Consider the following 13,781-nt stretch of genomic DNA (forward strand, 5'->3'; position numbering starts at 1 on the left):
TGTTGAAAATGACTCAAACATTGTTCAGAATGGCTTGAAAATGATCCATAATTTTGGAAAATTAGTCCAGAATGACATGAAAATTATCCAAAATTACGTGAAATCAAAATGACTCAAGTCAATCTATAACTGAGGGTCTGTTGAAGTCCATGGAATATATCTGCATACATTTTTATTAAAAGTTAAAAAAAGTTGTCTGTTCATTATGATCATGTCTTTACAAATTCCATGATAGACTATCTATCTATCTATCTATCTATCTATCTATCTATCTATCTATCTATCTATCTATCTATCTATCTACCTCCACTCCAGCAGGTAGCGCTGTGCTGACAGTTCCAGTCTAAACGAGGCTGTCTAACAGTCGTGCTTTCAGCAGCAGTCCTGTCACTCTGTACTTTCTAGAAGCAGCGGCTGAACTGTCCAGCTGGATATTTATTCTCTTTAATCAACAGAGCAGATTTTATCCCAGAGATGGCCAGAGGAAGCCGCAGTCGTCCTTCAGCTCCAGCCAGGTAAACACTTTTATTATAAATAAATATAAATGTTATTAATAGAAAATAAGTTAGTGGTGTTGGAACGTTGCATGTGGTCTGTCGAACTTACTAATTTAGCCCATAGGGAGACTCAAAAAGGACATAAATACATTGTAAGTAAAGTGGAGACCGGTTGTTTTGAATACTGAATTATTGTTGCGTCATAGACACCAAATGTCCAGGTGGGGTTTGAGCAAGGTCACCGAGGATAGCTGGGAAAGTCGGAAAGATTCACAGATTTCTACTTCCGGTATCAGTAACTCATGGTCAGAACATAAACCATGCCTCTTTCCCGTCGTTGTAAGGTAGACAGTGTGCTCCAAGAACAATTTAATCTACAGCAGCTGTCTTTAAAGCTGCAGGAAAAACATTAGAGTCTATGAGGAGCTCAGGGACCGTCTGTAAATTACAAACCAGAGGAACAGCGAAGAGAGACACAAATATTCACTAACTTCACTCTGATACTCTGTCGTGTCTCCAAAATCACTGCAGCCTTCAACTGGCTCCTGCTGGTCATGCTACAACTCTTGGTTTGATAGAAAAATATTAATTAACAATCATCTCTATAAATTATCCTAAAATGAAGAAAATGTACATTTATTTTGAAAATAGTCCTCAAAATTGATCTTTTTGGAGTAAATATGTGAAATCCCTATAAATGATCTTCAAATAAGGAAAATACTAGGGCTGCAGCTAACGAAGCCTCGAGTAATCGTCTCAGCACGATACGTCATCAAAAGTGGAAGTGAGCGCACAATGCAACAGAAATCAGCGTCCGACCGGAGTGCGGAACACGGACGGACATCGACGCTGCATTGTGTATGCACGATGCAGTGCGGACGTCCACGATCTATCGTAAGCGCGGATGTCAGCGTTTACTATACAGCTGTATCTAAATGCGAACGTCCGCGCTGCATCGTGCATACATAATATATGCACGATGCAGCGCCGATTTCTGTCCGTGTTCAGCGCTCCGGTCGGAAAGTGATTTCTGTTGCATTGCGCGCTCAATTCCGCTTTTGATGACGTATCGTGCTGAGACGATTACTCGAGGCTTCGTTAGCTGCAGCCCTAGAAAATAAACATTTATATTGAAAATAATCCTCAAAATTGATGTTTTTTAGTGTGTATATATTAAATTTAGTCACTATAAATAGAGTAAAATGAGGAAAATTCATATATATAATAATATATAAATATTTTGAGTGCACACTAAATGGACTCTTTGTGTTTTGATCGTAGCCCAGCTCCATCCCATGTCCCGGCACCTGCCCATCCATCTCCAGCCTCCCTGGTTCCGGCTCCGGCTCCGTCCCAGGGACCCGGCCTCATGGCCCAGATGGCTACCACGGCTGCTGGGGTGGCTGTAGGTTCAGCCGTAGGCCACGTCCTCGGCAGCACCCTCACTGGGGCGTTTAGCGGCGGAGGCAGCAGCAGTTCAGAACCAGCCAAGTCCACGCAGCAGGTAAGAGTTTCAGTCCAGAAGATCTAACCTGGACTAGCTGGAATGTAGAGTCTTCAAGTAGGCTATGACTGGGTTAGATTCAAATCTGGCTTTTCTACAAGTAAGGAAACGCTGCAGCCAAAGTAGAAATCCTTGACAGAACAATTTACTAACTCATCAGTAATACATCAGAGTTCTGTTCCTACAGATCTACGTAAGTCAATCTTCACCATAAGTCGGACCACTGACGAAAATGTAACCAAATCCGTTCCGTGCATCACGATATCCATCAGTTCTTCATAAAGTCATGAATACCAACGACTTTCATGCATGTATGAATCATTTTACTAGAAGATAACAGAATGTTGTAACAGACTGATATTGTTGTTGATGTTGACATCCATCCATCCATCCATCCATCCATCTTCTTCCTCTTATCCGCGGTCGGGTCGCAGAACCAGCAGATGAAGCAGGTCATTCCAGATGTTCCTCCTCCCAGAAACACTTTCCAGCTCTTCCTGGGGGATCCCGAGGCGTTCCCAGGCCAGATGAGATATATAATCCCTCCAGAGGGTTCTGATCTACCCCGGGGTCTCCTCCCAGGAGGACATGATCAGAAAACCTCCAAAAGAAGTCTCCCCGGAGGATCAGAATCAGATGTCCTTGATGTAGGGGTTTCAGTGTTTATTGTTCAGTTCCAGATTGACCTAATGTCAGTGAACATACGATGTTTAGTTAGCTCACCTCCGATTGGCTGTCAGCAGTAGAGAGAGCTGGGAACGGCGGCTAATTCTGAAGCCCAGCGTGTCTACTCCAGTGATTCCAGTGACTCTTAAACTCCCTGTCAGAATCACTGGTGTAGACACGCTGGGCTTCTGGGCCGATTCCGGTCAGTCCACCTGGGTAACTGCCATTAGCAATGGAGCTAACTAACGTCTAATCACTGTACTAAAGGCTGACAGCCCCGCAATGGAGCACTGAGACCTCCTGTTTTGAGCCAGAAATACGTGGAGACACTCACCCACCGGCAGTTGGAGATCCGGGCTCGGTTCTGTGTGTGTTCGGCAGAGCTGCAGAACAGCGGCAGCAACATCAAAGGGGCTCCAGCCAACTGTGTCATTTCCTCTCTTGTATACAGTGGCATCCCATGTGGGGGGTGAGTTCTTGCTGTCGCAGACAGCCAATCATAGGGAGGCTGTGGCAAGCACTGGTACCCGCCCACAAAGGGTCAAAAGTCTTCTCCCTGCAGGCGTAGATCAGAGCTCCACCGATAATTATGGCACCATACATGGACGTGTAGCAATGTCTCCACGCGCGTAAGAGGCTCCTCGCGCATGGAGACATTGCCACGCGCGTGCAGAGTGTTTTTTGGGCCCGTGGAAATTTTTTCCGCTCGCGCAGGGTACGTGTTTCGCACACGCGCGAGAGTGTTACGCGCGTGCGACTTTTGACCCAATTATGACACCATTAAAAAAACCCATAACTTGGCTCCAGAATAACTAGAAAAATATGGCGTCATAATTGGGCCTCCTACGCGCGTGGAGACATTGCTACTCGTCCGTGTATGGTGCCATAATTATCGGTGGAGCTCTGATCTACACGCACAGGGAGAAGACTTTTGACCCTTTGTGGGCAGATACCAGTGCTCGCCACAACCTCCCTATGATTGGCTGTCTGTGACAGCAAGAACTCACCCCCCCACATGGGATGCCACTGTATACAAGAGAGGAAATGACACAGTCCTCTGGATACTGCTTTATTTGCTCTGTGTATTGTTTCATGAGAAGATTTAGGCCGGGTAATTAGTGAGAATGCAGCAGTGCTGACATTTGAACAGATTTTAACGTGAGGATGGGGTGTTGTGGTTCCAGGAGCCGCCCCGGCCGGCCCCAGCCCAGCCGGGCCCCTGTCACTTTGAGGTCAAACAGTTCCTGGACTGTGCAACCAACCAGCCTGACCTCACCTTCTGTGAGGGCTTCAACGAGGCGCTCAAACAGTGCAAGTTCTCCCACGGTGAGTTTGTGGTGGCCGTTGGACGGACTCACGTTTTTCCAGAATGGTTGGTGGTTGTCATTCCTCCAGAACAAACTTTGCTTTCACATGATTAGAGGATTTCAGTGTTCATCATGTCCTGCTTCCTTTTTACTGTCTAGGTGTGACGTCGCTGGTGTGAAGGAGGACAGACACATCTCATCATCGAAACGTGCTACAGACATCACATGATTTTTCTAGCTGAAATAAATGAAAACGGACATGTGCATGCTGAAGCTGAAGCTCAGGCAGTGACTGAAACGTGTGAATGTATTTAGTAATGTACAGTGATGAACCTTTAATAAATAGCTGCTATCTAATTTAACATTGCTTTGGCACATGTCATCGTTTCTGCCATGTAGTGTTTTTGAATCAACAAACTGTCCCCTACTGGAATGTTTCTCGTTGTTTTTGATCTTCATAGGCGCTCAGGCTGTACTGGCTTTGGAGAGTGGGGTTCTTGTCCTTTGAAATCAGATCTGTTTGTTGAAATTGCAGATAAAGCTCGACGTCTGTGCTGCTTTTGGACATTACAGTGAAAGAATTATCAAAACCAAGCAACAGGGAATAACGCTGACCAACAAAGAAGTAATTTCACAATTTATTACTGTTTAGAAGATGCTGAATTCGGGCTGATCCCAGAGCTGAGTTATCTGGGAACAAACCACCTGCATGTCCAAGAACTAGTCCATGATTCATGTCCTGGCCAGTCGGACCTTTGCTTCAGACTTTCCCCACATTTACCGTCCTTCTCCACTGCCACTGTTTAATAAACTTAGTCCTCATCAGGGTCATGGAGTCTGTCCCAGCTGACTGAGGGTGAAGGAACATCTGGACAGCTATCAATCACATTCACACCTACGGGCAATTTAGAATCGCAAATTAATCTCAGCATGTTTCTGGACTGTGGGAGGAAGCCGGAGAACCTGGTGAGAACATAAAAACTCTACATAGAAAGACGTCAGGACGGGAAGTGAATCCAGGACCTTCAGGCTGTGAGGTGACGGCGCCCTCTACTGGGCCAACCAAGCAACAAAGTTACCCAGAAAAATCTTTTTGCTGACGATGTGGAGCAAGGTGTAAAAAAAGAGAAAATAATCTTGCTCAAAATGTCTTTAAAAACAGAAATAAACCTCTAAAAATGTCTTAAGTCATCTTGCCAAACAATCAGTACGGCCCAAATGACATTCAGCGTATCTGCAACTATTATTTTAATCGGCCAGAACTGAACGTTCCTTTTAAGTAGTCAGATAAAAATATCTCAAAAATTCTGAGTAGTCACAGTGGAACTATGACCCATCAGAATGATGTCTTTCATTTTAATTCCATATTTATTAGCTAATAAATGTATTGATTTGCCACGTGCACACACTTCTGATGTAAGTACAGATGTTTGCCAGTACAAAATGTCCAAACAGTAATGCTAAATATCTGCTGCTACATACTGATGAGATGTCTAAAACTAAATTCAGACAAGTCATAAGTCCTGTTCAAGATATCTACAAACTTAATGACATATCTAAAACAGAGTACGGTTGCTATCTTGAATTGAATTCAGTTAAAGATCGTAAACTAGAATTTAGATTAGTCAAAGCTTTATCGCAGTAGGATGGACCTGAACCAGCGGGTGTTTTACTCAACAGTAGACCAAACCATGACATCTGAATGCCCCCAGAATTAACGTTTCCACTGGTAGCTCTGGTTCTACCAACCTTCTAGGCCGGTCGTCCCTCCGTCTCCTCTTTGCTTTGGTTCAGCATACGGGCTGATCAGCAGGTGACTTTTGGTGCAATGACTTTATATCTGTAAAAGGCTTTAATATGAAAATGCTTTTATTTTGTCACCAGTGCTCTGTGATGTCAGCCATAAACTGGGCACAGACTAAACACTGAGCATCTTATTGGTAAATACTGCATTTTACTGATGTTCCCTGAACGCTTCGCATGCTCTGACAGGTGTGTTACCTGAGATTTGTTGGAAAACAGTTCTACAGAGATGAACCCAAATTCAAACCAACGGATTTTTGGAGACTGTGCTGTTTTTCCCGTCAGCAGAGGTCTCTATGAGCAGAGCACATTTTAATCAATGTCAGCACCAGCTGATCATGTTTATTCAGTCAGAACTGTGACGGCTGAAAAAAGATGAACCATCATGACTGATGTGGGGATAGTTTTCATTCCTCATCCTGTACCTGAACGCTCTATGTAACTGTGGGATGTTTTGTATCATAGTGGACATTTTAGTGATATCCACTCACTTTTTTATTCATAACTTATTGTTTCTGTAATAAATAATGATGGAATCTGTAAAGACATGATCATAATGAACATAAAAAACATTAGTGTTTTACTTTTAAAAAATGTGTGCAGATATATCCCATGGGCTTTAAAAGCCCCTCAGTTATAGATTGACCCGGGCAATTTTCTTGTCACTTTCAACAAGTTTTATGTCAGCTTGGATCTTTTCTCCTCCTTTTGGATCATTTTTGTGTCTTTTGGACAATTTTTAAGTCATTCTAAACAAGTTTTGAGTCATTTCCAACACATTTTATGTCAGCTTGGATTTGTGTCTTTGGAGTAATTTTCAAGTCATTTCGGACAAATTTCATGTCGCTCAGGACTAATTTTCCATCACTGTGGATCATTTTCAAATCATTCTGGACGGATCAATATATAATTGTGAGACTTTTTGTATCATAGTTGACATTTTAGTGAAATGCAGTCATTTTTTTACTAATAAGTGATTGTTTCAATAATAAATAATTATGAAATTTGTAAAGACATGATCATAGTGAACATAAAAAACATATATTTTTTATATTTTTAATTAAAAATATGTGCAAAATGGGCTTCCAAAGTCCCTTGGTCATAGATTGACCCGGAAGCAGCAGCAGTTCAGCAGCTCCATAAGCATGACACTTATTTTGAAAGTCTTGACCTCCGGAAGTGTCCGCCGTCCTGTCTCGGGTCTCCATAGCCGTCGTGTTCTCCTGGTTCCCGGCAGCAGTTGTGTCAGTAAGATGCCGTTCATCGACCTGCAGAGCAACCTTCCTTCCAGCTCCTTCTCTGAGGACTTCGTGAAGAAGCTCAGCTCCACCATCGCGGCAGCTTTGGGGAAACCAGAGGACGTGAGTAGAACATGGAGCTTCCTCTGGAGCTCCAGCAGCTCACATGGAGCTCACAATCAGCTGGTTCCTTCATTAGTTCTTTTAGACACCTTCTGGTGACGGACCTGACACATCTGGATAACATCTGGCAGATGTGATGATGAAACTTATATATTTCCTTCTGCTCATTATCAATGTCAGTTTATTGATAAAGTAACGCCAATAATGTCTGTAATTATATCTGATAAACTTGGAAAAAAATACGTCAATTATCATGAAGTTTGTGTCCTTTGGTTCCTGTTGACCTTGAACCGTCTCCATGACGACCTCCAGCTCTGAGAAAGAGATCTGACACGCTGTGGTTAGAGGAAAAAAGTGTTTATCTGCAGTCTGAGTAAAGATTACAGCAGCAATAAAAGCCCTCAGAGAGAGCAGTCCTCCTCCAAGGCTGCTCAGTCCTCAAATCATTTCTGATGGATAAGTCCTGGTAAGTCCTCAGAGGTGGATTTGTAGTAGGATCACAATCAGCTGATGTAGTGTTCACTGGTTGTCATGGTTACAGTGACGCCGTGCTGCTATCTGGCAACGATACAGAAATCTTTAACAAATCTCCACATTTATCCAAAATGATTAGAAATTTGTCCAGAACTTGCTCAAAAAAATCCTCTTCTCCTGTTCACAATCTGTCCAAAATGAGTCAAACATCCAGGACTGTCAGAAATGTTCCAAAAATGACTAAAAACAATAAAAACACGTCCAAAATGACTCAAATCTGACCTCGTAAAACAAATGTGTTCTCTAAGTGTTGTCAAAATTAGTCAAAAATGACCCAAAATATGTGCAAAATGACCAGAAATGACTTTAATTTGTCCAGAATTTGCAAAAAAAATCCTCCTTAACTGTTCAAAACCCTGTCTAAAATGAGTTAATGGTGTAGGATGGCTGAGAAGGGTTCAAAAATGACTAAAAATGAGTCCAAAATGACTTTAACATGACTTATCCATTGTAAATTCTAGGACTGAGCAGCCTTGGAGGAGGACTGCTTTTCTTGTTACATTATGTGATAAGAGTTTGTATAAAATGGTTTGTGTTCTTGGTTAAATGTAGATATTTTTATAGATTTCCAGTAAGTTTATAGTGTTTCCTTCCACTGTGAGATATGTGTGGTTTTAGACAGAGTTGTTGTGTGAACTGATATAATAAATTCACTTTGTTTATCTTTACACCCTTGTTTTTTTCTGTGTTTTTATTGACAACAGGAAGGTGTTGCTCCCCTGACCTTCCAAACTTTGTTATTCAGAGACTGCATTTGTTTTTAAAACTAAAGCTGATTCTTCATTACTTCCTAAACATGGAGGCAGAGAGTTTTATGTACATGAATACATTTTCTGTGTGTGCTGTAACCAGAACTGTCAGACCTGTTTTTTTGTTTTCAGACTTCCACGTTGCCTGTCTTTAGAGGCTGTGGTGCACATTCTGTTCTGAATACGTGGATTTACACACGTGGACAAAATTGTTGGTACCCCTCAGTTAAAGAAGGAAAAACCCACAATTCTCACTGAAATCACTTGAAACTCACAAAAGTAACAATAAATAAAAATTTATTGAAAATTAAATAATCAAAAACAGCCATTACTTTTGAATTGTTGATTAACATAATTATTTAAAAAAACAAACTAATGAAACAGGCCTGGACAAAAATGATGGTACCTCTATAAAAGATTGAAAACTATTTGACCAGAGTGACATGATTAACTCAGGTGTGTCATTTAATTGACATCACAGGTGTTTCCAAACTCATAATCAGTCAGTCTGCCTATTTAAAGGGAGACAAGTAGTCACCCTGCTGTTTGGTGAAAAGGTGTGTACCACACTGAACATGGACAACAGAAAGCGAAGGAGAGAATTGTCCCAGGACATCCGAAAAAAAATGATAGACAAACATCTTAAAGGTAAAGGCTATAAGACCATCTCTAAACAGCTTGAAGTTCCTGTGACAACAGTGGCTCATATTATTCAGAAGTTCAAGACCCACGGGACAGTAGCCAACCTCCCTGGACGTGGCCGCAAGAGGAAAATTGACGACAAATTGAAGAGACGGATCGTTGGAATTGTATCCAAAGAGCCCAGAGCAACCTCCAAAGAAATTAAAGGTGAACTCCAAGGCCAAGGTACATCAGTGTCAGATCGCACCATTCGTCGTTGTTTGAGCCAAAGTGGACTTCATGGGAGACGACCAAGGAGGACACCACTGCTGAAAAAAACTCATAAAAAAGCGAGACTGGAATTGGCAAAAATGCATGTTGACAAGCCACAAAGCTTCTGGGAGAATGTCCTTTGGACAGATGAGACCAAACTGGAGCTTTTTGGTAAGGCACATCAACTCTATGTTCATAGACTCAAAAACCAAGCATACGAAGAAAAGAACACTGTCCCTACGGTGAAACATGGAGGAGGCTCAGTAATGTTTTGGGGCTGCTTTGCTGCATCTGGCACAGGGTGTCTTGAAAGTGTGCAAGGTACGATGAAATCTGATGACTATCAAGGCATTCTGGAGAGAAATGTGCTGCCTAGTGTCAGAAAGCTTGGTCTCAGTCGCAGGTCATGGGTCTTCCAACAGGACAACGATCCAAAACACACAGCCAAAAACACCCAAGAATGGCTGAGAGAAAAGCGTTGGACTATTCTAAAGTGGCCTTCTATGAGCCCAGATCTGAATCCCATTGAACATATGTGGAAGGAGCTGAAACATGCCATTTGGAGAAGACACCCATCAAACCTGAGACAACTGGAGCTGTTTGCTCATGAGGAGTGGGCCAAAATACCTGTTGACAGCTGCAGAACGCTCATTGACAAATACAGAAATCGTTTAATTGCAGTGATTGCCTCAAAAGGTTGTGCAACAAAATATTAAGTTATGGGTACCATCATTTTTGTCCAGCCCTATTTCATTAGTTTGTTTTTTTAAATAATTATGTTAATCAACAATTCAAAAGTGATGGCTGATTTTGATTATTTAATTTTCAATAAATTTTTATTTATTGTTACTTTTGTGAGTTTCAAGTGATTTCAGTGAGAATTGTGGGTTTTTCCTTCTTTAACTGAGGGGTACCAACAATTTTGTCCACGTGTGTAAATAGAGCTGTGGCTTTGCGGTGGTTAAATGTGAACACTTTGCTGTGACAGTTGAGCCTTTAAATGAAGCCCTGTGTGTTTCTGTTGGATGTCTGAGAGCTCCTCTCTGACGGTAGTCCTGCTGTTGGTCTTCCAGAGGATGAACGTGGTGGTGAAGCCTGGCCTTCCCATGCTGATAGCCGGCTCCTGCTCTCCATGTGTGATGCTTTCAGTGTCGGCTATCGCTGTGACCGACACCGCCGACAAGAACAAGGAGCACAGCGCCAAGATCTTTGAGTTTCTGACCAGAGAACTTGGTCTGACTGAAGACAGGTGAGCTCTGCCTGCACACATGTCATGTTCTGAACCCAAAATGCTTCCACTGTTGCTCTGATTCTCCTCAGCAGTCTGAATGATCAGAGGTTTCTAAGCAAACTATGTCAATAATTAACCAACTGAGAGCATACAGCTCCTTTAAACTGCTAGGATGTATTGATTGAACAATTAGTAACCCGTACTGTATGAGCTGAGCTGTCATTTCAGACGACGACCCCAAAGTTTTCAGAAAATTGCCAGAAATTTTATGGGATTCTTCCTTGATCTTTTTTAGAATATTCCACGAATTTTATGGAAATTTTCCTGAAATATTCCAGAAATTACTCTGACAGTTTTCCAGGAAATTTGTGGAAATTTTCCTGAAATTTTATAGAAATTACCCTGAAATTTTTTCAGGAATTCTATAATAATTTACCTGGAATTTTATAGAAAATTTTCCTTAAATTCTAAGGGAATTTCCCTGGAAATTTTCCCCAAATTTTCATTGTGGAAACTTTAAGAAAGTATTTTTTGAACTTTATGGGAAATTTCCTAGAATTTTATGGAAATCTCCCCCAAAATGTTCAGGATTTTTCCCTGGAATTTTTTGGAAAATTTCCTGAAATTTTATAGAACATTCTCTAAAGTTTTCCAGGATTTCTTCTTGAATTTACCGGGAATTTTCAGAAAAAATCCTGGAATTTTCTGAGAAATTCCCCTGAATTTTCCTGTAATTTTATGGGAAAGTTTCTGGAAAGTTTCCAGGAATTCTATGGGAATTTACCTGGAATTTTATGGAAATTTTCCTGAAATCTTATAGATTTTTTTTCCAATGTTTTCCAGGATTTTGTACTTAAAATCTCCTCCAAAATCTGTAGGATTTTTTTCCAGAGTTTTATGGAAATTTTCCTGAAATTTTTCTAGCAATTTCCCCAAAGTTTCCTTGGAATTTGTCCTCAGGTTTCCTGGAATTTTTTTAGAAAATTTCAAGGAATTTTATGTAAATTTTCCAGGATTTTTTTAGGAGAATTTCCTGGAATTGTATCTGACATTCAACCCAAGTTTTGTGAAATTTAATGAGAAATTTTTGGAGATTTTCCAGCAATTCTATATGAATTTACCTGGAAATTTCCCCCAAATTTTCCTGGAATTTCATGGCAATTTTCCTGCAGTTTTGTGGGAACTTTAAGGAAATATTTGGGGAAATTTCAGGATTTTTTCCTAATCAAAAACACTGCTGATGAGTGCTGCATCCTACAATTTAAATGCGTCAGACTGCTGTGTTCACATTTTGGTGTTTTGACGGCGCGTTGTGATTTGCAGGATCGTTCTCCAGTTCCACGCTCTGGAGCCTCACCAGGTCGGGAAGAAAGGAACCGTCATGAGCTTCTTGTGAAGGATGCATCGTCTGACTAACGACTGAAAGAAGAAGAATCTGCATCAGATCACCACTAATCACACACTATAAGGTCTAAAGTAGTTTTAGCAGCTGCAGACTGTTGTCAGGACTGCTGTCTGAGCTGAACGTTTAAAACATGAAGATTAAAAGACCTGCTGCTGTTTAATGACTGAAAGCACCGAGAGATGCACCTACAGATGTTCTTTTTGTCATCATTTAATTCAAAAAGGTTTCATTTTGATGATATTGGCTCAATACCTCATGAAAATCAGAGAATTAGGTTACAATAAGTTACAATTCAGACAGTATAGATGCTGTTAGAATCATAACTGTTTTGTAAATAGATCCATTTTTATTGATTTGAGAAAGACTGAAGTTATTTCTGATATTTGTGAGCTAAAGGCCACGACAGCAACAGACTTTAAATATGTCACTAACATGGAATATATGAAAGTTTAACTTCTGGAATGAAATTATGAAAAAAAACTTTCACATCATAGTCTATTTTTTGAGCAGCACCAGTTCAGATTTCAAATATATATATATTATTTTACTTTTAAACATCTCGATTTGAAAACAAAGTGGAGCTGTTGTTGATGAGAGCAGAGATCTTTGTTTTTAAAGAACAGTTTCTGCAGATTCATTCAGACATTTGCAGGAACAAGGACCAAGCTAATGTCCCGTTTTAATGAGGGAATTTAAACCTGTTTAAACATGAGAGTTGTATTAAAAGGAATCTTTAAATACGGGACCATGTGGGTGTTTTTACATTCTGATTGTGCCACTTTCATTTCAATAAATTTGAGGAATTTTCACTGAGCTGTCGGTGTGGAGACGGAGTTTATTGACCCTGCAGTAGCTGTTATAAACATACAGACAGCTAGCAAACATATTGCTCAACATTTAAACAGAATTATTACACAATTTAACTTTGCATTCAACCAGCTAACACACGAGAGATGAGCAGAAGAACACTGAATGCAAAGTTCTTGTTGTGCAGTCAGAGTTTCAGGACTGAAGAGAAAGTTCATTATTAAGAGCTCAGTATGTGTGAACAACGTGGAATATGCTCGCACACACTCACCCAAGACTGTGCAGCGCGTCTAATTCAAAATTTGGAAAAGCTTCACCGACTGGCAAACAAAGTCAGACTTGGTACCAAAAATGTAAAGAGGAAGGCTGCTTGTACCGGACTAAAGGATCTGGTAGACCATCATCAACATCAGCAGATTCTAACGGCACGGCTCAACCTGAAAACAGAACAAAAATAAAGCAATAAATATAAAACCTTCATCTGTTTCTATACATTCTGTGAAAATTTGAGGTTATTTCAAAAAGAATTGCTGAAATTATTAGCTGTGAAATGATGTGAGATTCTTTGGGAGACCTTGTAAATGATCAGGAAACGTTAAACTTCTACTCAGACACACTAAAAATACAAGGTTGAGGAGACGAGCTGCTCTTCGGGTTATGGGGAGATAACAGACAGCGGTGTCTGCTGATTTCTGTGAGTAAACGTGAAGAAAAGTTGAGAAAACGGAAGGAGTGTCGTTAAGCTGTCAGGTGATATCTGGTGTGAGTTTTGTGCTTCAGGTCAACAGGAAGTGGAGTTCCTTTGATCAGAATTTGAGCCCTGCTTCCTGCAGGGTCTGCAGCTCGTCCTGGTGGATCTGGGGACCATTTGGTCTTTTATTTACCTGACAGGTACTGGAGATGTGGGCCAGCCTAAAATACACATCTTTGTTGTGCTCATGTGGAATCTTCTAGAGGTCTGCTGTCCTTTGGCCTCCTGAGAACACAAACGTCCATTATCCTGACAGCCGTGGAAGATGTTTT

The 13,781-nt window shown here is 41.0% G+C and overlaps 2 protein-coding genes across 2 annotated transcripts; both read left to right on the forward strand.

The window, feature by feature from the left end:
- Window positions 1–346: 346 nt before the first annotated feature.
- chchd10 (coiled-coil-helix-coiled-coil-helix domain containing 10) lies at window positions 347–4,336 on the forward strand. Its single transcript, XM_022208846.2, has 4 exons — window positions 347–515; window positions 1,779–2,001; window positions 3,852–3,993; window positions 4,134–4,336. The coding sequence occupies exons 1-4, from the start codon at window positions 475–477 to the stop codon at window positions 4,151–4,153; spliced, it is 426 nt and encodes a 141-aa protein (XP_022064538.1). The 5' UTR covers window positions 347–474; the 3' UTR covers window positions 4,154–4,336.
- Window positions 4,337–6,935: 2,599 nt separating this feature from the next.
- ddt (D-dopachrome tautomerase) lies at window positions 6,936–12,764 on the forward strand. Its single transcript, XM_022208848.2, has 3 exons — window positions 6,936–7,138; window positions 10,389–10,564; window positions 11,870–12,764. Exons 1-3 carry the CDS (start codon window positions 7,031–7,033, stop codon window positions 11,940–11,942), a joined length of 357 nt encoding a protein of 118 aa, XP_022064540.1. The 5' UTR covers window positions 6,936–7,030; the 3' UTR covers window positions 11,943–12,764.
- Window positions 12,765–13,781: the final 1,017 nt, after the last annotated feature.

Source organism: Acanthochromis polyacanthus, chromosome 3, assembly GCF_021347895.1.
Source record: "Acanthochromis polyacanthus isolate Apoly-LR-REF ecotype Palm Island chromosome 3, KAUST_Apoly_ChrSc, whole genome shotgun sequence".
Lineage (NCBI taxonomy): Eukaryota > Metazoa > Chordata > Actinopteri > Pomacentridae > Acanthochromis > Acanthochromis polyacanthus.